Source organism: Citrus clementina, unplaced genomic scaffold (assembly GCF_000493195.1).
Source record: "Citrus clementina cultivar Clemenules unplaced genomic scaffold, Citrus_clementina_v1.0 scaffold_2, whole genome shotgun sequence".
NCBI lineage: Eukaryota > Viridiplantae > Streptophyta > Magnoliopsida > Sapindales > Rutaceae > Citrus > Citrus x clementina.
The window spans coordinates 4,983,337-5,007,650 of NW_006262688.1; the positions used below are offsets into that span (position 1 = coordinate 4,983,337).

The following is a 24,314-nucleotide window of genomic DNA, read 5'->3' on the forward strand; positions in this document are numbered from 1 at the left end:
TTTATTAATGATCATGAAAAAGATAACTGTTGCTACTAATGTTTTCTTTTATGGGGAAAAAGGATCATAATAATTGCGAAATGGGAGCCCCTAACTTACAGCCAGCTGTAAGTTACAGCACACACAAAAATTACATGGGACCCACCATTTATTACTGTTCATGCATATTTTTGTGAGTGCTGTAACTTACAGCAGTTGTAAGTTAGTGTTTGCCTTGCGAAATGGTTTAGTGAAATAGTACGGAGATTCAATTGGTTTTAGAAATTATATAGGCTCTTTTTTGGTACACACAGACCCCAAAAATTGTCAAATGGATTTTTAAAATTTGTCTAAAAATAAGTTTTGTTATCCCATAAAAAAAGCTATGTATGATTATTTCTGAAAATAAAAGATTCTTCCCTACTATTTTGTCAAACTACGGATATTTGACAAAAAGTAGAAATAGAAAGAAATATGTAAGAATAAGGTTTTTTTCCGGTTAATATTTTAAAGCTGGGGGATAAAATGGATCACTAAAAACTGGAAAGTGACTCAGATGACAATGCGTACCGATGACATAGGAAAAAAAATACACACATACTGTATGACAAGGATTTCTGATACATAGAAAGCAAGGATGTGAATACACAAACACAACCTTAGTTTATTGAAAATAAAAAGCATGTTTCAGGCAAAACATAGGAGTAAATTCACGAGTTTGTTACCCACAAACTCTATCTCTCACATGTGCTGCAAACTAGCTTATTTAGAAAGAGCTGATCAAATCACCCTCTGACGATGATCTGGTTTCTATATTACTGTTTCCGTTGACCCTCCTGCAGTTCGATCTAATCTCCCCTTGATTGCCTGTCAATGGTTTCAAATTCCCCATTCTTATCATTGAAATCACAAAGCTTTTAAAGAAAGCAGCCTGGTTGCTACTAAAGACATTGACAATGGCAGTGGTATCGGCACCGGGAGTCGAAAACAACTCTTGATCACTCTGCAGAAGGCCCTTGCTGATTTGAAGATTGAAGAAGTATTTGTTGTCAAACAAATCAGGTGTTGTGACATCAAGATTAGTTAGAACGCTGCCGTTTCCACCTTGTGGGCATAGTTGCCTAAGTTGCTGTAAGAGGGTTGTGTTAAGTGTTGGGTCTGGATTGCCAGTGTTGTTGAAATTGAATAATCTATCGCTAAAAGTTCGGCACTGAGCCCTTCCAAACGTGTGAGCTCCTGAAAAACATGCATAGCCGATCTTTGTTATTTTTACTCAAATTCATACAAATTAAGGATAATAACTGAGTTTCATTATGGTGGTTCTCACTTTTCTTTTTGGGAAGCAATTCAAATTTCATGATGTGATTAAGGGGAGTAAATTTGTCAAACGTTTTAACATATTCCTAATCACCAATGTCAAACTTTAAAACACAGTTTCTTCGCATCATTAGGATATTCAGTCAAGCCTCCTAGGTGCTGTAGAGTATGAATGTGCTTTGTGTCGGTGGTCGTCTTAGTAAGAGTAATAATGAGAAAAAAATTGATATTTAGTGGATGAGATTTCTCATCCTTATCAAAATTTATTTTTTCTTTTTAAATAAGATATTCAACATTTAAACTATCTCTAAGATTTCAAGACTCAGTATTGGCATTAAAAAATTTTCCACCATCCAGATTTCTAATTCTGGCTCCAATACTGCTTTATCCCAAAAGACTCCAAGGTCTGTTTGTACTCAAGTCAAAGGGCGTAAAAGCAAATATTACCGGAGAGTGCAACAAGATCAAAATTGTCGTTGAGGCCAACATTTCTGAATCTATCTTTGAGCCTCTCAAGACTATTGTTCGGTCCTGGAAGATTTTCATTTGCAAGAGTCCTGTTTGCTGTTCTGCTGTCTCTTCTTCCCAATAGATTTGTCCATGCAGGACCCCCTGACTGTTACCAAAACCACGATCATTAGTCAAAAGCATCACTTGAGAGATGCATAATAAACAAATTTAACTAAAATTAGAAAGACACATGCAATTAATCTTTCCGACTCTATTTGGCTAATATTTATATGGGTCTTGTTGCACCCAAAATTAGCAGTTTCCCGACGTTATAATTTTGAGTGAACGGTTCAACCAGACTGTATCATATAAAGAAGAATTTTTTTTTTTTTTCAAAATATATACTGGAACCCAGCACGTAAAACTGATGTGTCCTCGATGAATCGCATCACCGTTTTTTTTTGTGTTTTTTTTTTGGGGGGGGGGGGGGGGGGGGGGGGGGAAAGAAAAACCCTCCCCTTTTCAAACGGAAAATTTGGCCCGGGGCTATCACCAAAGCCAAATGGGAATTTCCAAGGGCTGTTTGCCGCTCAAAACTAAGCATGTGGATTCATTTAGTTAAAGTACTCAGGGTCTGAAAATTCCAACACGAATGTAAAGTCAAACTTACACTCTGATACCATAGTAATTTAATCACTTTTAAGCATAAAATATGTAGTCGAGAAAGATGAGGAGTTGTTAATAGAAATTCACACATACCAGAGCAACAGATTCTTCAGCTGCAATAGTAAGAATATCAGCACAGGAAACAACGCCTGGACAGGCCCTTTCAACGGCAGCTTTCATGTCATCAACAACTTCAAAACCCCTCGCCGAATTATTATTTGGCGCAGCAAATTTCTCGCTGTCTATGGTAGTAGTATTGTCCAGCAAAATCGATGCATCACAGCCCTGAAATAACATCAAAAACTTGTTGTGATCAACTGCTGTTGTATCGTTAATTTAATAATTAGGTAGATTCTTCTTATCTTACGATTAAGAAAAATAATGCAAACTTGTGCATTTTCTTTTTTGAATAAACATACATATATACAAATTGCCTTATTGTAATATAAGTTTTGAAGACCATGATCCCCTCATGACGTAAGCTTTTCCTGAGCTTAATTGTGATTATTAGAAGGTAAGGATATAAGTGTACGTGGTTATATTTCAATCATATATTACTAATAATAGACTTGTTACACAAGATTTTTAAAAAATAGTAAGCAGAATTCATATTAGGAGAGGACTTTAACTCGTGTTTTAAAATATTAATTGAAGAAGAAGAAAAATCAAAGAGTGGAGATTGATTACATTAACAAAACAGTCATGGAAATGAAGCCTGATGAGGCTGGCACCGATACGAATATCGGACAAGAAAGCATTCTGAAGCACCTCCCGAATTATGTTGGTTACATTAGGGCATGTGGAAGAATAAAAAAAGGGAGAAAGTTGAGCTTGGGCTGGTGATGATCCCTCAAGCACAAATGCAACTACAAGAGCAGCTGCAATAAGATAACGAAGAGAAGCCATTTTGCAATGATGAGAATGAGAGTTATTTCTGAGCCTTCTATGTACGCGCCTCTTTATTTATAGCCAACCAAATTAAACAGGAGTAGAACTTGGCAACGTCTTCGATATACGCGCCTCTTTATTTATAGCCAACCAAACTAAGAAGTTTCACATTGTATTGTAAAAGTCTACTGTTTGAAAACAAAAGCTTAACTTATATGGTGAGATAATTACATTATCGATTTTCTCACTATAGTTTGGTGAAAGCATATTTTTCTCCACATACTTTGAGGTGGTAACGATCATTAATTATTTGCATCTCAGTATTCCAGAAGTATGTCATGTGTAGCTCGGTTGATTGTGAATGCACTTTGTATCTGTGATCACCCGAGTTCTAATAATAATATAGGGCAAAGATTGTTATTTAGTGGATGAGATTTCTTGTCTCCATAAGAACCTTTTCTTTCATTTTCCTTATTAAACAAAAGAAAATGTAATACAACATGGATATTAAAAAGATGAGCTTATATAATTCATCTCACTATTGGATCTAATTTTTAAAGTGGGTAAAATATTTTTTTTTTATCTTGCATGTAACTTAAAATTCAAATAAATCTGACATGTTAAGGTAAAAAAGGAGAATAATTAAGTAAATAATTTTGACTAAGACATATTTTTTAAATAATTTTTTTTTAAAATACAAAGACTAGATAGATAATTGTCTCAAACCTTAAAGGTCAAAAGAACATTTATCCCAATTTTCACTGCACTTTTTATGTAACAGCACCCTATCTCTTTATATTTTTATAATTACGATTTTATCCTTAAAATAAATTATTCGAAACTCCTGCACAGCTCCACTTATCCTTAAATCATATATGTTTAACCAAAGAGAATGAATGGGAATTTTCTACGAAAGAATTAGATTTGTCAGTTTAAGAAAATACAATATTTATCTTCTTGCTTTCCTTATAACTTTCAAGGAATAATTCGCTGAATTATGAGTATATAGTTTTATGGATGGAAAATTAAGATGAATATCCAATTTCAATTTTAAAATTATTTTTATATACTGCTGAGCTGGTTTCATAACTGATGAAAAATTTGTTTTATTAGGCAAGAAAAGTTTAAGATTTTACAGTTAATATATATATAGTATTTTCTATTATGTATGTACATGTTCTCCCCAGCCGTGTGTTCTCAAAGAATTGGCGAAAAAACTAAAATGCATTTTGATTCAGAAACTACTGTTTGTGCAATTAGATGCTGCAATGTATGTCATTTATATATGGACATGTCTTTCTTTTAAATAAAACGATTCATGGCATGGCAATATTGGCAGAGTAGTTTATGTACGTCCATTTTGATGCCATTGAAACTTTATTGAGCTACAAAGCAAGAAGTGCACCATTTTTAGGCATTATGTAAGTTCGTCATGATTGCTTCTGACTCCCGCTTCAACTTTAATGAGTCATGTAGATTATCAAAAATGAAGTTTTACTACTAACTAAAGGGAAAAAAACGTTAGGCACGTATGCTGCCGAAGAATGTGTAGAAATGAAAAATCTATTTGCCTGCCTGCAAGGGTAATAATTGATTCAGGGGGGCTTACAAAATAATATGTTTTCAAGGATTGGCATGGGTGCAATTATAATTGGGGTGCTATTTCTAAAAAGCAGGACTGGAAATATCAGTAAACCCAAAAAAAAATAAGAGGTTCAAACCAGAACCACACTAAAAGTGAAAGTGTTTTTTGGCCAAACTTTGTGCAAAAAAAAACGCAATTGGCCTCTACTGTAGTTTTCTGGTGACTAAGGGTGAGAAATTGAAGAACAATAGCTCCCCATTTGTAATATCCAAAATTTCATTTGTTTGTGAAAAAAAATAAATCAACTTAAATTCCGATCGACTTAATTAGGTTTCAAGAATTCAACATATAAATGATAATGTTGGATTTAGTCCATGCCATGCGAATGTCCACTGTATGTGGCTTGTGGATTCCACATACTCGAAAGTCGAAACCTTTCATTTCAACCTCGTAGACTTTTATCCTTTTTTCTTTATATTGAATTATTATTTTGTCAGTTTATAGATAATTAATTGATTGAAGCACAAGTAGTGTTAAATAATTAATAACGTGATGAATGACATTCTGAAAATGATATGTTTTTGCTCTTTTTTTTTTTTTTTGAGAATGTTATGCTGTTAATTTTTTCCGTATTGGCTTTAAAAAATGAAAATTGATGTTTATTTGTGATTTCAAATCTCGCCACTGATAAAGTATTTTAAAAATTGTAATCTAAATAAATAAATATCAAACTGGCTTCTGATTCCCGGATCTTTTATTTTAAGTTAAGAGAATTAATAATTGAACTGATTTGAACGCACAATCTAAAGAATTTTTCAATAAAGAAATATGTTCAATATTATAGTTGAAGAAAGAAAATGTCATGCAACAAGTACAAAATCGTAAAAGCAACATTAATTGGTGGTGTTTAAGCTTTCAACTTTTCTTCAAAAAAGTAAAAAGTAAAAAGTAAAAACACCATTTCTGTCATTTTCCATAAATCCTTCAACAACTCACCGAATTTTATTCCGGTATGTTTAATATAAGGATCATATTTGAAGAAAGAAAATGTTACGCAGCAAGTACAAAATCGTAAAAGCAACATTAATTTGTGCTGCTTAAGCTTTCAACTTTTCTTCAAAAAAGTAAAAAGTTAAAAAGTTAAAACACAATTTCTGTCACTTTCCATAAATCCTTCAACAACTCACCGAATTTTATTCTGGCGTTATTCTATCTTTCCTTTTTGTTTTTTCCTATTTAAATGGAAAATGGTGTTTAGTTTAGTGATGATGACAATATCTAATATCTGCCAAAAATAGAAAAATTATCCCAAAACTACTTTGAAAGAACTTTGGGATAATTAATTAAATGTAATTGATCAATTCTCACATCTTAAACTTTAAACCCATAAACAGTCATACTCATATATAAGTGAGTTTAGACTATCTTTTTATATGATAAGAACTAAAAGAAAATGTTCGACTTACACGTGACAAGGAGTGATGGGGATCGGAGCATATCTCATGACTGATCTGTAACTAATAAAACTATAGCGTTTTTCATGCTTTTGTATGTGGAGACTCGTAAATATTCTGAATTCACTTGTATGAACAAATCTGAATTACCTTTACATTTCCATAATGAATACTCCTAATTGAAATAAAAGGGAAAAAGAAAAAAAAACATAAAAATTATATGTTCTTACTAAAACTTCAATAATTTGAGACGATTGAATAACGCGTGTTCATGAAGTGTATATAATATAATATGAATATGATTACGACGTTACCTAAAATTTAAGGAACTGATAAGTAAATAATCTGTTTAAATAATATTGCATGGAAGATTTTCGATTATAATTTAAAATATATGTTTCTTTCAATCTTTGTCTATAATTCATTGTTCATATGACCCTACGTCAAGAAAATAAAACACAGAATATCTAATATCTCTATCCATTGGCAAACAATTTCAGGATTTTCTGGTTATCTTGTTATATAGAGCGTTGAGATGTGAGTAAATTATATGTGGCCATTATGTCACCAAAATATGTCTTTTTTCTTTTTGGCTTAGATTACAATTATTGTGCTAATATTCCTAAATGATCTTAAAACTAAAAGTTTGTCAAATGACAAGATCTTAGTTAGTTGTTGTCAATAAATTAGTTAACCTGTTTTGCAATCTGATGACTAAGCTGTATATCTTTTGCTCACTCAAATACAGGCAAATCTTCAATGCTTGGAAACTCTTATTAATAAAGAAATGCAAATAGCTCTTTTCAAATTAAATAAAGACCAATTACCCAACAATGTTTACTATTTTCTTATGTAACGTGATTGTGCTAATAAAGTTAGGTGGGGAGAAGATATCTTTACACCTATCTGGAAGCATGCGCCTGTTTGGACGGTAAGAAAATGATAGAAATTAAATGCCAAAGAAATAGATGATGCAAAGAAAGAGGATATATTGTTGATAATTGCATGAGTTGACTAGCCCATTTTACACGTGGAAAGTGGCTTCCGTTGGTGCATGCATGAGATTTGTTTGATTTTAGATGATGATTTCAATCATTCGGTTTGAATTTAAAATTTTAATAAGTTAGAAATAACGATGCGGCACGGTATATGCGTGGAATATATCTCCCTTTGGACTTTTACTTTTTCATGATTTAAATTAATCAATCTTGTGATTTATTTATATCTTTATGTGAGCCAAGTGTACAAGGTACTTATATTTTAAGAATTTTAAAAAGGTCGGTGAAAAACAGATTTTTAAAATTTAATTTTATAATAAATTTCATCCTTAATGCAATTCTACCTAAGTAGTTTTGTCTGATTTACTCTTAAATTCCAACAAGAACAGACAAGTCTAATTACCTACTTCAAGTGAAAAGTGCGTTGAGTGAATTTCAACATAAATAAGGATGGTTTGAATAATTTTTAAAAATTCATAAGCTAATTGCATAATTAGCCGAAACCTAAAAGAATAAAAAGAGTGTTTACCCAAAAAAAGCTAATAATTATTGGACTAAACTAAAAGCTCTTAATGCTTTCCAATCGTCAACGTTCTCCGAATTTGCCAGTCCACGATTATGCATTCTCATTAATTTCAATCTTGCTAATGAACGTGAGAAATCAGCTTGATATTCATTTTAGTATTCCATTATTTTAATTAAATTTGATTAGAAAAGATTTGCATTATAATGAAGATTTGGTGATTGAAATTCTTTGTAAAATCTCTTTGGCGATTTGAGTTTGTTTGTAAATCTTGGTATTGCTTAATGTACAGGAAACCTAAGTTTCATTACAAAACACCTAAAAAAGGTCAAAACCCGTCTAATTTTTCATTTAGATAATTGAAAATGGTGATTCATATGATTATCCTAGAATTTTTATTTTTTTTTATGTTTCCTGATGATACATTGATAGACTTATCATTGCAATATCTTGATGAGCATCTCCCCAGGCCTGTCGCTGGGGTCCATCTTCTCTATTAGTATATTTGGAGCTTAATGTCACGGGGTAAGTGTTTTGCGCAACGAACCCATGCGGTACTTAGACAACTCTTGCCGAAGGTTGCTAAGTAAGCATTTGAGCTTTTCAACTAGCTAAGCTTAGAGGTTTTCGAAGAGTTAGAGAGAAGAGAGCAATGGAGCCAAAAGAGTGAAATTGTATTACTTACAAGAGAGATTACAAGAGAGCTTACAAGAATGCTTGAATTGCTTACTCTAAGCTTGTAGCTCAAATGCCTAATGTCATGCCCTATTTATACGGGAGGCTTGCCAAGCTCTACAATTCTAGAGAATTATACCAAGTCGCCTAGAATTCTAGATATTTACATAAGTTAGAAATGTGTAGAGAATTCTAGATATGTACAAGCTTGAGTGTGCTAGAGTTGCCTAGAAATTTTCGGAATCGGGCCAAGCTAGCACCCTTGACCTTGTCTTGGGCTCTTGGCCTGGAATTGTGGACAATTGGGCTAGCAACTTGGGCGGTTCGCAACATTAAGATCACTTTGCTTAACGAAATCTCTGATATGGTAGAATAAAATAGAGTAGTGGCTGCATGTATTCAATGGCGGTTGTGGACGTTTCCATTTTAGTTGTTCATGTTCCTATTTTCAAGCAATTTTCCTCTTTTGTAGTTTTCAATCTCTTGGTATGTGTACAAGTCTATTTAATAGGCCTTATTGAACTTGTACCGCGGAGAATAAAAATTGTCTTTTTCCTTCTAATCAATTCATATTCCTTCTCTGTTTCTCTGACTTCCCTTTCTGAACTAAAAATTACTTATCAATCTTACAACTATAGATTACGGAATTCTCCCACGTTATAGAGCTACAGGTCCACCGAAAACGAAAATTTACTGCACTCGTGTTGGATTTGATTGAATCCCATACGCAATGACTACAAGTTGGTTTCGATTAACTCATTTCGCTACAAAAGCACAAATGATGGGTGCTTGCATTTGCATGAATTCTCACTTTGTACAGTATATAAAACCTAAGTACTAACTCTTGGAGGGAATTAATATGCTTCGAATCAAATCATTTTGATAACTCTTTTAATCCGCCGTGCAAAAGCTTGGATGGACTTTTTACTGTTTATCGAATTTGAGTGATAATAGTAACTATGTGCCTAATGATTATTTCATTTGACATGGCAATGAGGTGTTCCAAGAGATTTAGTGCCCATTCAGTATTGTTGGATCACCTTTTGTGATGATCAAAAGGTGATATTATATGAACCCCACTTGGGCTTAGGAAGAATGATGTTTTTTTCTTTTTTTCTTTTTTTTTGTGTAAAATCAGGCTCTCCAAGTGAACAGCTGCTGTTGTGTGATCCTGATAAGTGGTACCCAGGAATTGAGAGATCTTGGACTAAGAAGTTTTTCTTTTTCGGTTTATAAATTTAAAGAGAGTCTAATTCCTGTCAAGGGAGAAGATCGATGTATCAAATAGACAGATGAGGATTCTGACATGATATGAGAAAATTATATCTGCTCTCCGATGATAATAGGGATGCTTTGCTCTTTATGACGTCAAACTTTCGATGAAATGAATCAAATAGTAACCTATTTGGCATCGTTAATCCTTGAATTTGTATCAAATTTTAGTGAATTTCAATTTATCAATAGTTGTTTTGTAAGTTGATCGAGCACATCCGTTGTTTAGATTTGATATTAACGAACATGAAGTCGAAAGCTACGCTTAATTAACACTTTTTCTTTGCCTTTCTTTTTAACGTTACCCATCGTGCAGCTGAAAACTCTTTGCAAGCTGGTTTGCCAAATGGAATAAGTTACCCGAAAACCGAATACGAGAAGGCAATAAAAGTTTAGAATGTTAACCCGAACTAATGTGACGATTTTCTTTAGAAGTCACATCAAGTTAAACGTACTTTAACATACAGGAATAACATATTAACTTGATGTGGCAGATTCAGGGTTCCTCACATTGCTAAATTAAAAATGGTTATAAGGATCTTTTAAAAGAAGTAATTACATGCGTGGATACCCGAACGAAGCAAGAAATTTCAATCAATGGCAACAACACAAAATTGAGGGGAAGAGATGCAAATGTGAAACGATCAAGTTATCCGGCCCAATTAAGGCACTGTCTCCTCTGACGAAGTAAAAAATAATATGATTTTGGTGCCATTAAGAATATTGTAAAACTAGTTTTAGGGGGTGGCAATTTGGGTTAGGATTCATTTATTTGATTTGATTTGATGCAAACTAAATGGGTTTGGATTTGAAAAAAATTGATTCGTTTAATAAGTAGGTGAATTCGATTAGATTCGCCAATTAAACGGGTCTAGTCTGGGTTTGAGGACATTAATTCGTTAACTCGTTTAGTAAATGAGTTATAAACGAATCGAATATGATCAATCGTTTAAGTTCATTTAATTAAACTATTTATCTATACTTAAATATGCATGAAAAAACTTTAAAGTCTGAAGGCTAATATAGTAATTATTAATGATAATAAGTTTGTATTTTGTAGGATGTTAAATTTATGGTCTTTTTATATTTTATTTTACTTAATTTATGTTTATTAATTATATTTTTGTAAATAAATTCATATTCAATTCAATTCCTTATAGGATAAACGAATTGTAAACGAATCTAGATTCGATTTGATTTGTTTATTAATTTTGAATTAAACAAATCAAACCAAATATTCATTTAATAAATGAATCGAATCTGAATACTAAGATTTCAATTCGTTTAATAAATTAATCGAATCCGAATTAGCAGAATTTTGACCCAATTTGTTTACAATTCGATTTGAATACAATTTGTTTATTCGTTTTGCCAACCCTAACTAGTTTATTGTGTTTTCAATTAAATATTACATAAACTACACACTATCAACGTTATATTGTACTTATAATTTTTTTTTATTTTACATTAGCTCGCTATATTGGTTTTGAATGTAAAATGATCAAATGCTTTGACATACAAATATGGTTGGAAAAGTATCATAATAAATTACTATTTTAAAGCATAATTTTGAATGGATCTACTTTGTGTAAGTGAAAAGTAATAAGATGTACTTTTATACTCAAAACGAAGATAGGGTGAATGACAACACACAAATTACACCATTAATTGCATTGAGTAAGAGTTGGAGTTACAAAAAATTGTAGTAGTGTTAAATTTAAAATTAATTACAAAATCAATTCCAGAATATATCACTTGTAACTGCCATTAATTCGGAATTTATAATAGCCAATTAAATTTATATTTTAATATGAGATTAAATCCAGAATTTAATATGTGGTTAATGAAACCGCGGTTACATTTTAAATTTAATTTAAGAATTAAATAAAAGGTTTAACGAGCAACAATTATACTTTTAATTAGCTGCGGTATTTAATAAGGAATTAAATACACCAATTACAAAATTTAAGTAGTCAAATTTGTGGATAAAAATGCCTCTCATAGAATTCTATGTATTGACATTCATCTTCATTTCAAGAAAGTGGCTAGGAACAATATAAGAGAAATTACGATAGAAGAATAAGAAGAGAAGAACTTCAATACCTCTATCATATATCCAATTTTCATAAAGTTTAGACACTGTACAATAACCTCTTGGAGCGCCAGAGTTATTCATTACCATTGTTTGCAGGAAAACAAATGTTGTTCAAATCCTAAAGCACTTGATAGCAAGAGGCGAATCCATTTTAATGAAGCTATAGTATTATGCAGGTAGGGATGGCAAATTATGGGTTTGGACAGAGCTTTTTCAAGCTCAAACCTAAGTCCATGTTATTAGTAATAGGTCCACACCCTCCAAAAATCTATCTAAACTTGGACAGTCCAAGCATGCTTCCATTAACTTTTAATAAAGCTAAAAGTTAAAAAAAATATTTAAATTAATAATGATTATCCAATACGTAATAGATAAATGGTCAAATACATAAAATACTAGCAACACAATATAATAAACCACAAATAATATTTATAATTTATAAATTATATATTTTCAATTTATAAATTATAAAGCCCAAACGTTTTTTGTAAACCAATAACCAAGCCCATTCACAGTAGTTTTTAAATTTTTTTGCCCATATCCATGGTATCACGAAGCAAGTAGAGCCTAAAGTCCACGGGCCTAAGCTAGGCCGACCCTAACTTTTTCGCCCACCCTACATTAAGGCCTTAATTTGTATTCTATTTTTATGTCATATTTTATGATGTTATCTCATTGTTGTAATTACTATTTTAATTGGTATATCATTGTTTTAACTGTAATCATTGTTATTTTTAAAGTCCCAATTTATGATTTGTAATTTCACGATACATTCCTCCTATTCCATTGTATTTCCTTTATGAATACTTGGAAAAAGATAGAAGCTATTGGACAAAAAAATTAACACCAAATCCGAATTTTGTTACTAAGATATAAAAATTCTCAGTTTTCTATAGTTACAAAACTACCATATATAAGTAAAAATTTCAAGTCCCTAAATGTCAGAATTTGGTAAAAATGCGAGGATCGTCATTACCAAGTGCGCTATGATTTTATTTTCATTAGTTTGTCGAAACCTTTGAAACAATTTTTTTTTTTTGCCAAAATATGAATCCGACGGCATGAAACAAAGCACCCTTATCATATTTTCTCAGAAGAGAATCTTGGCCTGTTTGTTCGATACATCATCTTCTTCCTTAATTGATATTAGACTGAATAGACTCCCTTCAAATTTATGAACTGACAAGTGAAAACTTCTTAGTCCAATTCTCCAAGATCTCTCATTTTTCCCGGGGATGAGGATTGTATAAGAGCAGTCGTGGAATTGAAAAGTCGGATTCTGAAAAAATACAATTGGCAAATATTTGATATTAACGAATAAAAGTTCGCCCCAAATCCTCTCTTTCATCACCTATATTTCAACATTATCATTAATGGTATTAAAAAATAATAAAGATAGATTGTCATCGTATATGTCAAGTGACACAGAAAGTAAAAATAGGAGGATATTGATAAAACAACAATATAAAATAAACAATGTTGAATAATATAAATGACATTTTGAACAAAAATCATAATTTTTTTTTCAAGCTTCGGGCTTTGCGGTTTTGATCTTGGTATGGACTTAAGTCCACCCAAATTGCTAATCTAAGGATGCAATTCCTGATAAGCTGATCATTTACATCCTTCCGAGCACCGTGAGACATTACATATCCTAATTTCGTACAAAAAAAACATTGGATTATGTGTTTCTATTTATAAGTGTGCAGGTTTTGTGTTTTCTGTGATTTCTTGAATAAGTATGTAATAAGACTGCAATAAAGATTTTCCTAATTTTACTTCTCAATATGTTCATTAATTGGATCAAATGAAATCATGCATGAACTCTTATGGTAACATTTTTTTACCTACATTTCTCATTATTGGTTTTGGCAGTCTCTTCTTTTAGCGAACACTGGCAACACAAAAAGAAAATAAAAAAAGGGGGAAACTGTGAAATTCGTAATGGCCTATTTGGTTAATTTGATGTATTTACGTAACTTATATTACAGTAGTTTGTAAATTAACAAGCCTATCTGGTTATATTAAAAAAATTTGATGTACTTAGATAATTAATTATATATGTAAAGTTACTAATATAACCTTTTCCTAGTGCGGTTCTGGTACGCGTTTCCTTTTCTTACTACAGTTTTAATTTCATTTAGGAAACTAGTTTCCTATTCAATTAAGGCAATTGTTATTAGTTTCCTATTCAATTAGGGTAATTGTTATTACATAAGGCAATTTTTATTAGTTTCCTATTCAATTAGGGTAATTGTTATTACATAAATATATAATGGGAATAGGAAACTATTCCCTAATTCAGTACGGCAAGTTATTGTCACATTATAAGTACCCGTGCAGAAAAAAAATTTGGTTCCATATATCGCACTGAAAAAAAAATGGAGCAATACGAAAAGATCAGGGAGCTTGGGTCAGGGAGTTACGGCGACGTGTTTCAGGCTCTTGATAAAAAGAGTGGTGAATTTGTTGCTGTCAAGAAATTGAAGAAGAAGATTTTTTCTTTGGACGAGAGCAGGAACCTGAAAGAAGTTAAATGTTTAAGGAAGATGAATAATCATCCCAACATTGTCAAATTGAGGAATCTTGTCAAAGAACACGAAGACGTATTCATTGTGTTCGAGTACATGGAATCTGATCTTCTAAAACTTATGAAAGAAAGAGCGGGTCAAAATTTCTCTGAAGATGAAGTCAGAAACTTGTGTTTCCAAGTGTTTCGAGGTCTCCATTACATGCACCGACAGGGTTATTTTCATCGTGACCTAAAGCCTTCCAACTTGCTTGTTTCGAAAGGTGTGATCAAGATAGGGGATCTTGGAATGGTGAAGGAAATTGATTCCAGTCTGCCGTGCACTGATTATGTTACAACTCGCTGGTATCGAGCTCCTGAAGTGTTGCTTTTATCCGAGATATATGGACCTGAAGTCGACATGTGGGCGATGGGTGCTATTATGTTCGAGATGTTGAGTTTCAGGATTCTTTTTCCGGGAAAAAATTCAGCTGATCAAATTTACAGAATCTGCCAAGTGATTGGAAGGCCCACCGAGAATTCTTGGCCTCTTGGAATTCAACTCGCGAGCAATCTCAACTGGAAGTTCCCGCAGATGGGTGGTGTGAATCAGCGTGAGTTGTTACCATCAGCTAGTCGAGAATCCATCAGCTTGATTTCATGGCTTTGTTCCTGGAATCCACACATGAGGCCTACGGCTGCGGAAGCTTTGGAACATCCTTTCTTCCGGAGTTGCCATTTTGTTCCTCGATCGGTGCCTCTTCTTTGCAATAATTTTGAAGCCGTTGCGTTCCCTACTGCCACAGTCACAATGCAAGGACGTTCTTTGACATATTCTGAGGTACCGAATGATGGGCAATTATGTCCGTGCTTCAAATGTGAGATGCAAAGAACTAACAATGATCAATGGATCATCAACTCTGCCAAATCGGCAACCTCCATGATTTATAAAACTGGTCACGCGACTACAACTGAGATTTTGGCTTCCCGCATGCAACCATTGCAGCAGCTGATGATGTCGAGGCCTCCCGGATTTTGAAGAAAACGTTAAGGCTGGTTATTGTATTTGTACTTAGAAACCTAACCACGTACGTACTAATTGTACTGTCAAAGATTATTCAATGCATCGATATTCATCTCCTCAATTTTCCTATTACCTGTTACGTTGAATTCAATGAGTGTAAGTCCATAAGCAAATACATACACACGCGCTCGCACATACATACACACATACATATATACATACATACATACATACATACATACATATATACACACACACATATATTATTACATACATGTATGTATGTATATAAACCACTTCCTGAACAGCCTTTACAAAGGCTGCTAAGAATAGTTGGAAGTAGTTCACTGTACCCAAGCCTAATAATTTCATTTTGAATGAGTAATTCCGTATCGTTTGGAGTGCTGACGAGGTAACACCTCACTATAATGCAGTCATTAAAATATAAAGGGTAGCCATGCATCCTCTCAAAAGCTATAAGATTCCTGTAGAAAGGCTTTGTGTCATGAAAATATACCGTTAGAGATAGAATTTCCAGAATTCCTTGATTAAATTTAATGTCAAGTAGATTTTTGCTTGACCCCGTTTGAAACTTGACTCCGGCTTGGTGAAGTTACTTTACACTGGGTATCTTTTGATCTTTCAATTCAATTATGGCACGCGGCTGGGATGGCGGAAGACAGAGTATAAGCAAGTCAACAAAATGCTGTGCTCTGAAAAAGTGGATTTCTAACAAGTTCTCCTGTATTGGAAGAAATTGAAGCATATCTGCACGGAACCAATAATAGGTAATTGCAATAAAGGGAATTTTTCTGTACAAGTCTGTTGGACCAAGATCAGCAAATAACCGATCTTGATCCCCCAAGATCCACTCGAATTAGCTTTAATCAAAGAACCAACTATGATCTACTAAAACTTTATGAAACCACAGATTCGAATCAACAGATAGCAAGCTTAAAGAAGAGCAAAAACAATCACACACGAACACACAAGAGTTATAGTGGTTCAGCCACCGAGTGACCTACATCCACTGTGAAAGAGAGAAAGAGCTTTCACTGATTTGGTGTTTTCAAGATACATGCAATCTGAGAAACTGTCATACACTAAGGCTAGCCAAAACCGAGACCATGAAGCCTTATATACACGCCTAGATTGCTCTAGAAACAACCCCTAGAAGCCAGTGTTACATCCCTGGGTTTGTTAGTAACAAACCCAGAATTTTCCCGCTTCTATTAACGGCATTAACAGCTTTTTTTTTTTTTTTTTGGTCTGAACCATGAGGTGATTTTGAGTGAGCCCCAACTGTAAGAGGCATATCAGTACCACAATTTAGATTAATCTCTGCTCGCATCGGATCGGCCCGTAAGGGATAAAATACTGGCTAAAGTGGTGACTCCATACGAGAGCGGGGCTTGAACCCCTGACCTCTCTTAAGGAGTGAGAGTGACGAACCACTCACGCTAACCAATTTTGGTCGGCATTAACAGCTGTTTAAACCAGCCTCAAAAACACGTGTTGCAGCTTCATCCAAAACGCAGCCTTTCTTTGCCGTTTAGAATACGTGAAGTCATGTGCCTCAACATGTGCTTAACTTATTCACTTGGCTGATCTACCAGGCTTGTCATACGTCTCCCTTTTGCTACTCAACCGACATATGTTCCAATCTTGGAACACAAGATTGACATGTCATATTTAACCACAATTCTAGATTTGTTGTTCACTTCTCAACAAAGTCATTTTGATTGGTTGCTGTTTTGGCTACATTAAACAAGTCATTGAGGTCATTGAGAATGAATGGTGGAAGCCGATTTTCTAGCAGCAGAGAGTCGTGCCGTATTTCCAAGTACAAATTCGATTTTCCAATTATGCGATCATCGTCAGTTCTCAAATAAGGTTCCAAATATCTAAGAAAGAGCTCAATGAGAAAGACAGCATCCACTAAAACCATTTTTGCCAACTCATTGCAATTAAGAGGAATGGTTTCTGCATAAGAATTGCGCAATTTTGGTTCCCTTTCCTTAATAAATGCAAAGAAACTTGCCATGCGTACCTTAGTTGTTGAAGAAAGTATGTTAGGTATCCTTTTTTGTGCTCTTCCATGGCTTTTAGCTGTTCCTTTCCATGATGAAACGGGCCAATTGAGATCATTTTTTAGTGTAATCACTTGGATGTAGACGCCGCGTGTCTCAGGAACTCTGTAGATGGAACACTTTCCGGATAAGGGATGCAATGGCTTCAGTTCCCTACTGAAAGAATCTGCTAATTTCTCCACTTCAATTGATACATGCTCTTGAGCTTGCTCCCTATCATCCGCATATATTCAATCGGTTGCTAAAAGAAGAATAATGAAATAAACAACACTCACTTGGAAAAATTTTAGTTGGGTGCTCAGCTCATTTTCTATCCGCTCCTTGCCAAGTGTATGTTTCAAGAAATTTTGATAATATTGATACACATATATTTATAATGAATGGATAAGGAGTAATCCTTCAAGAACACCAAAAATATATCAACATAGTGTGTGTCTAAATTAATTAGATAATTAACACAAAAGTTAAGACAAAAAAATTGAATACTCACATCGCTTTCTGTGTGACCTCTGTATTAGTTGTGGATGAACAAACACAATGATATATATGATCGATCTAGTCCACTGTATAAATTGGTTTATATATATATATATATATATGGAGTGAGAGCGAGAGAGAGAGAGAGATTCGAATAAATTCATATTGAACATCAATTCCTTTCTTCAGACATAGCACTTCTCTTGTCCTTTATGGAATCTCTTTCACTAAAGTCAAAAGTGTTGGCTTTATTGATTCCAATTTAATGAGATGCATGCTTTAAGCATTATTATTGAAATCGTTTAAAATTACGAAAAAGAAAGTCGAGAACAATGATTATACTTGCCGTTAGAGAAATCGTTTGACACAATAGTACGAGAAGTACGGAAGCAAGCCCCTGTGAATTTTAGGTGGACCTCATGCCTTGTATCAGACGAGAAGCAATGACAAAGGACAAATGTACAAAATTGGGATCTGAATAATGACATATGTATATTAATATATACAATAAAATTAATTGAAGTAAATGATTTGTTTATTAGCCCTTTTGCCATATTTTTGTCCTCAATTTGTACACATCCAATCTAATTTAGCACAACTAAATTGTCTAGTAATATAGTGTAAGTCCACTCGTATAAGAGTTAGGTAAATCATTGAAAGAAAATCTAAAACTGAAGATTGCCAAGGCTTAGTGATCATAATAGTAGCCCAAAAATTTTGATTTATCTTGTCTTGAATATTCTCTCAATTAAATGACACTTCTATCAAATGTGCAAATGCTTCATTATGAGAGGATCTTCTTCAACTTATTTAAGACGCCTTGCATCGTAATAATAGGTCATCATAGTAGGTTTTACTATTTGATACCATACATATTATACATACTAGAGCTTCTTGGGGGGAAAAAAATCAACAGGTGCCTATAGATTTCTAAATACTTAAATAAAAATAAAACTTTGAAAAAAAATAATAACAACCACCACATATCTAAACCTATAGAGAGAAATTTGTTCTTAAACGAAAGCAAATTAGAAGATCTAATAAAATAAAGAATCATTTGCTTTTCCGACAGTGAGAGCCAAAGCAAGTTCGGTTCGTAAGAGGAAGCTGAGAAAGGAGGGAGAAGTTGAGGGTGAGGAAATGATTTGGTAGGCTCCACACGATTAGTGACAAGATTATATAAAAGCTTTGAAGAGTGAGCGTTTGAAGAGAAGATTTCTTAGTTTGATCATTTATAGAATACTTCCTTTATATGTACAACAGAGTGATCATTGAAAAGAAAATTAAAATGACATGAATTATTCAAGAAAAAAAGAAGGGACTAATTGGGTAATCTTTCATTTGCAATTTATCTCCATGATTTCCTCAATGAACTAGCCATTTGAGGACTCTGTTGATTTGTCTTGATTGTCTTCTTTAAGAATGATTGAAAGACCTTAGCTAAAGCAATGCAAAATGCCATATTTAATTTAGCAAGATTGTTTCCGTGAGTGTTACTTTGAATTCTGACATTATCAGCTATTTGGCTTTTTTTATTATTATTTTTTAGAAAAATATCCACCGTCCATCCGTTTTTTACAACTTTTTCAAAAATATACAATTCCTTCTTTTTTTTTTTGGAATCCACCTAAAGGTATATTTTGTTTCACTTTTCCACTTCCGTTTGGAATCTATTAAGAAAACTAACGGAAACTTAAAAAAATGACCATTTTACCCCCAAACCTAAAAAATGCTAAAAATAATCAGATTTAATGATGAATACCATTATTGGTGCATTAATGAAGTACAAAAAAAAAATCTTAACCACTAGAGATTATAACTCAATGAATAATAAAACTCTACTTATCTTAAATTTAATTGATAGTTTGCGAGATTGGACTATTTTTAATACTACTGTTATAATTTAGCATTCTAATTAGAGACATATTTAAAAAAAAAACTGCATTTGATGGTTGTGGAATTAATTTCTTTATTGACCAATGGGAAAAATAATTAGATTTAATCTGATTATTTTTGGTAATTTTTAAGGTGAAATTGTAATTTCCGTTTTGAGGGGTAAAATGGTCATTTTTTAAAGTTTCCGTTAGTTTTCTTAACGGATTCCAAACGGAAGTGGAAAAGTGAAATAAAATGTAATTTTAGGTGGATTTCAGCCAAAAAAAAGAAAGAATTGTGTATTTTTGAAAAAGTTAGAAAAAACGGGTGGACGGTAGATATTTTTTCTTATTTTTTTAACAAAGAAAATTAAATTTCTTTGCACCCAAATCATAATTTATGCTCTTTCAATGTACCCTAAAGAGGTTCAAAAACAAAAAACAAAAAGGAGAAAAACAAGGAAAAACTTATAAAAGAAGCTATTTGGCTTTGGGAAAAAAAAAAAAAAAAACAGGAGAAAGAGATGACACACGTATATTTCTTGGAATTCATTCAACACGTGCATTATAATTCGATTGGATAGAAGGTAAATATGACAAGAATTCAAATTTGTTAAATATGTTTCACTCTAAAGAAATTCTAATTTAATTAAAGATGAATCAATTAAAAAAAAAGTGTCGAACAATCATAGACAGAAAAAATAGGAGAATAGTTTTATTAAAAATTTAAAAGACAAAAAATGTTATTGAGATCACAACCTTATTCATAGTAGACTACAAATTACCAACATAAGGAACACCCAAAAAAAGAAAAAAAAAAGAAAAAAGAAAACACACACACTCACATACAAATACACAGACATTAGATATACAATAACTTCACCATGGCAAAGTTGAGTATATTCTTGCATAAAATCATATCTCAGTTAAGGAATTAACTGCCCTGCAGTTCTTCCTAATCTCACCATTAGTCCCGGTGAGTGGACTTACATTCCCCATTTTGATCATAGAATTAACAAAATTAGCAAAGAAAAGATTTGAGTTGCTGCTATAGCTTTCAACAAGACTCTTAGTAGTTGATTTGGCCTCATCACTAGAGTATAGAATTTGATCAGAATTAAGAAGGCCCTTATTGTTGATCAAGTTCTGGAAGTAATGGTTGTCAAATAGATCAATCGAGTTCCGATCAAGCGGCGCCGTATTGTTTCCGTCACCGTTAGCACATAGGCTCCGCAATTCGGACACCAAGCTTGTGTCCATTGTAGCGTCTGGAGCACCTGTCCCTGAGAAGTTGGATAGTCTATTGCTGAAGAAGGCACATTTTGCGAGTCCAATTGTATGAGCACCACCTGCACATAAACATTAAAATTACCGAGCTCGCACATTATGGGAGTTCAAAATGGGGTCCTGAGATTCCTAATGCAAACTTTTGGGATATGTTTCAAACATTGAGAAAATTTCGGATAGATGAATGATAATTTTCTTATTTTAATAAATAAAAAATTTAAAAGTAAAAATATAATAGTCAAAAACGGGTAATATATGGCCGAATTTTAAAAAATTGAGTTTGACACGAGCACAATTTGAGGTATGAACGATGAGTTGACTCAATCTACACTTTTTAAATATTATAATATAAACACATGTCTCACGAGATCTTTTAAATAAGTTAAACTAGTAGAGGAGCCAAATTTATATAGAATGTCATTACTTTACAATTTAAAGTGACCCCGAATGAAGGCTAATTAGTTATGATGATTTGATACAAATATATGGTGATAGAGAGGTCAAATAAATTACCTGACAAGGACACTAAGTCTGTAATATTTAGACCCACGGCTGCAAACTTGGCAGTGAGAATGTTTAGCCCCTCAAATGGTGAAGGAAGAGCATTGGCACCTGTCTGGTTTGCCACCAGTCCATCTCTTCTTCCCAGCAGAACTTTCCATGTAGGTCCTCCACTCTGCAAAATATTGTCATAGTATTTGTATAAGTAAAAGTTAACCTCATAAAGTTCAAATATAAAGAGAAAATTTTAATTTTCTCATATCATTAGAATATGAAAAAAGAAAATTCTTTATCTATTAATTGGTAGAATCCTGTGAACTAAGATGACTTAGTCCCTACTTGATAATTTAGTTCAGATCTATCTTTTAAGACACAATACTATAGTATTTGGTAAACAATTGTTGTAGTGACTTTAAAATTAATTTAATTTTGTCTCAAATTATTATGATGAAAATTTTATAATATCTCTATTGTTTTTGTCAAAATTATTATTGAAAATCATATTTATTATATATTATCAACTTTTATTCTATAGTTACTACTTTTTTCTATAGTGGCTGTGGCTTAAAAAATATGAAATCCCAATATCAAACAAGGTCTCAAGTTTCTCATGTCTCTATTTCTTTTAGTCCCATGGAATCTATATGAGAAGAATAATTAATCAACCAACTTACCAAGAGCACTGAATCTCTTGCAGCTATGGCTAAAATATCAGCGCATGATACAACTCCACTGCATTGACCTTCCACAGCAGTTTTTATTGCGTCAATAACTTCAAATCCTCGTGCTGAGTTCCGGTTAGGCGCGGCAAACTTCTCACTGTCACTTCCATCCAATAACACTGATGCATCACAACCCTATAACAAAGAAGGAGATCAAGTTTATAATAATTATAATTACCAAATGATGAATAATTTAGGGAAAAAAATGATAGTAAAATTAAAGATACATAAATTTTATTTATTCATAAACTAGTGTACAGTATACTATCCTTTTAGCCGTGCAATGCAAGATTAAAGCTGCTTGAACTGAGAATATATAAGCACTTGATCCAAAAAAGAATAAAAATGAAACTATAATATGTTAGTCTTGACTCATGAATTAAACTAAAAAATAATTTTTAAGTTTGGTATATCATTCATTCTTTTTTACAAGTCTTCTTTAGATATGTCACGTAAATTAAATCCAAACAACTCATACAATTATGTGCAAATTATATTTAATTTGTATTCGAAAATATTCGAGCAGGAGACATTTAGGTCAAATATATATGCTGTGGATCATACTGAACTACCACTTTGACTTAATAATAGTACAAGCTTAAAGGCAGGTGCCCAACAATCTACAGTAACTTTTGAACACTTAAGATATATGCTTGGCACATCAATCTAAAGATTTAAGAAAAACGTTACTAATGATACTACAATAAGCATTTCAAAGCCTAAACTCACATTAACGAAGCAATCATGGAAATGAAGTCGGATCAAAGAGGCTGCCATTCTCATTTCAACCTTGATTGCTTTCTGAACTTCTCTCCTCACAATTTGAAGAACATTTGGGCACGTTTTCGAGTAAAAATTAGTACTTAGTTGAGACTTAACACCTAGACACAACACAAAGAAAATCGCGAAGAGAAAATGACCACCGAACTTCGTAAATGACCTATTCATTGTTTCTACAATGACCAAACTAGTTAGCCAGCTACCTAGCTATCACACAAGAGAAGTGTTAGGGACGAGATTGATATGCTAGGAGAAAGCTCTTGAAGTTCTATTTATAGCAAAAAACTTGGTCATTATTTAGTGATTTTGTATTCCATTATTACATGTGCAACATGTACACTTGTTGATAATTTATAGCTAATAAGATTTGTGGCGATGATGTATGGCGGCTGTAGCATATTGATGATCAGGTAGAATTTTTTTTTTTTTTTCACCAAGAAACTGAGACTTTTGTCTTTAAAAAAAAAATTATTTGAGTCCTTTGTAAATTTTTAAAATATTATTTTATTTCTGTCGTTTCAATTAATTTTGCTAAACAACGCGGAAGTTTCGTTCCTTTTGCCTCAATAAAAATAAAAGTATCCTTCTCCTATTTCGTAATTCTAGTGCATTACTTGATTTTTAAATTGCCTTGGATGGATGGAATCGATAGAATTGTGGGTTCATAGTTATCACATTGCATATAATATAAATTCTTAGTGCAAATTCATGCATCAAGACACACCATTATAAGCACTAAATATTAGATCATTTGAAGTACAGAAGAAACCTAATCACTTTTTGCTTCCACTTTAAGGAGGTATAAGTTTGTGAATTATGCAAGCGTGAATGGCACTTAGACAAGTAAGACGTAATCCTACGGATGGAATTTATTATATATTATTGTTTCGTAAAAGTTATTAAACTTTCTTAAGATTAAACTTAATATTCAATTAAAGTGTTGCTAATTGCTGAGAAAGTTGATAATAGATTGTTGCTCACAGTTGAATGCTGTGTTGGATCCATTATGTTTATGCTGTTAATTAGGTCGTTTTGTCTTTAAGTAACTAATTAATTTGCTTTTCTATTTAGCTGTAATGAAACAAAGTTTCAATGTGTGCGCGTGTGTGTGTGTATTGAGTGCCTCAACTTATATATTTTAATTGACT

General features: G+C 32.8%; 3 protein-coding genes and 1 pseudogene across 3 annotated transcripts; 1 reads left to right on the top strand and 3 right to left on the bottom strand.

Moving 5' to 3' along the window:
* Positions 1-735: 735 nt before the first annotated feature.
* LOC112100789 (peroxidase 15-like) lies at positions 736-3,406 on the bottom strand. Its single transcript, XM_024190568.1, has 4 exons — positions 3,100-3,406; positions 2,506-2,697; positions 1,744-1,912; positions 736-1,215 (listed from the first exon to the last, which is right to left on the bottom strand). Exons 1-4 carry the CDS (start codon positions 3,316-3,318, stop codon positions 746-748), a joined length of 1,050 nt encoding a protein of 349 aa, XP_024046336.1. The 5' UTR covers positions 3,319-3,406; the 3' UTR covers positions 736-745.
* Positions 3,407-14,283: 10,877 nt separating this feature from the next.
* LOC18052504 (cyclin-dependent kinase F-4) lies at positions 14,284-15,450 on the top strand. Its single transcript, XM_006445841.1, has one exon. It carries the CDS (start codon positions 14,284-14,286, stop codon positions 15,448-15,450), a length of 1,167 nt encoding a protein of 388 aa, XP_006445904.1.
* Positions 15,451-15,518: 68 nt separating this feature from the next.
* LOC18052505 lies at positions 15,519-18,423 on the bottom strand (annotated as a pseudogene).
* A 2,368-nt stretch (positions 18,424-20,791) lies between these two features.
* On the bottom strand, positions 20,792-23,334 carry LOC112100824 (peroxidase 59). Its single transcript, XM_024190663.1, has 4 exons — positions 23,116-23,334; positions 22,339-22,521; positions 21,677-21,839; positions 20,792-21,225 (listed from the first exon to the last, which is right to left on the bottom strand). Exons 1-4 carry the CDS (start codon positions 23,332-23,334, stop codon positions 20,792-20,794), a joined length of 999 nt encoding a protein of 332 aa, XP_024046431.1.
* Positions 23,335-24,314: the final 980 nt, after the last annotated feature.

Excerpts from the sequence above, each read along its gene's own strand:
- LOC112100789 (XM_024190568.1), bottom strand. The coding sequence starts at position 3,318 with ATGGCTTCTCTTCGTTATCTTATTGCAGCTGCTCTTGTAGTTGCATTT. Across the intron at positions 2,698-3,099 it reads TCCATGACTGTTTTGTTAAT|GGCTGTGATGCATCGATTTT; the intron begins GTAATCAATCTC and ends ATGTTATTTCAG. Across the intron at positions 1,913-2,505 it reads CTGAAGAATCTGTTGCTCTG|TCAGGGGGTCCTGCATGGAC; the intron begins GTATGTGTGAAT and ends TTTTGGTAACAG.
- LOC18052504 (XM_006445841.1), top strand. The coding sequence starts at position 14,284 with ATGGAGCAATACGAAAAGATCAGGGAGCTTGGGTCAGGGAGTTACGGC.
- LOC112100824 (XM_024190663.1), bottom strand. The coding sequence starts at position 23,334 with ATGAATAGGTCATTTACGAAGTTCGGTGGTCATTTTCTCTTCGCGATT. Across the intron at positions 21,840-22,338 it reads CAAGAGATTCAGTGCTCTTG|AGTGGAGGACCTACATGGAA; the intron begins GTAAGTTGGTTG and ends AATATTTTGCAG. Across the intron at positions 21,226-21,676 it reads AGACTTAGTGTCCTTGTCAG|GTGGTGCTCATACAATTGGA; the intron begins GTAATTTATTTG and ends GTTTATGTGCAG.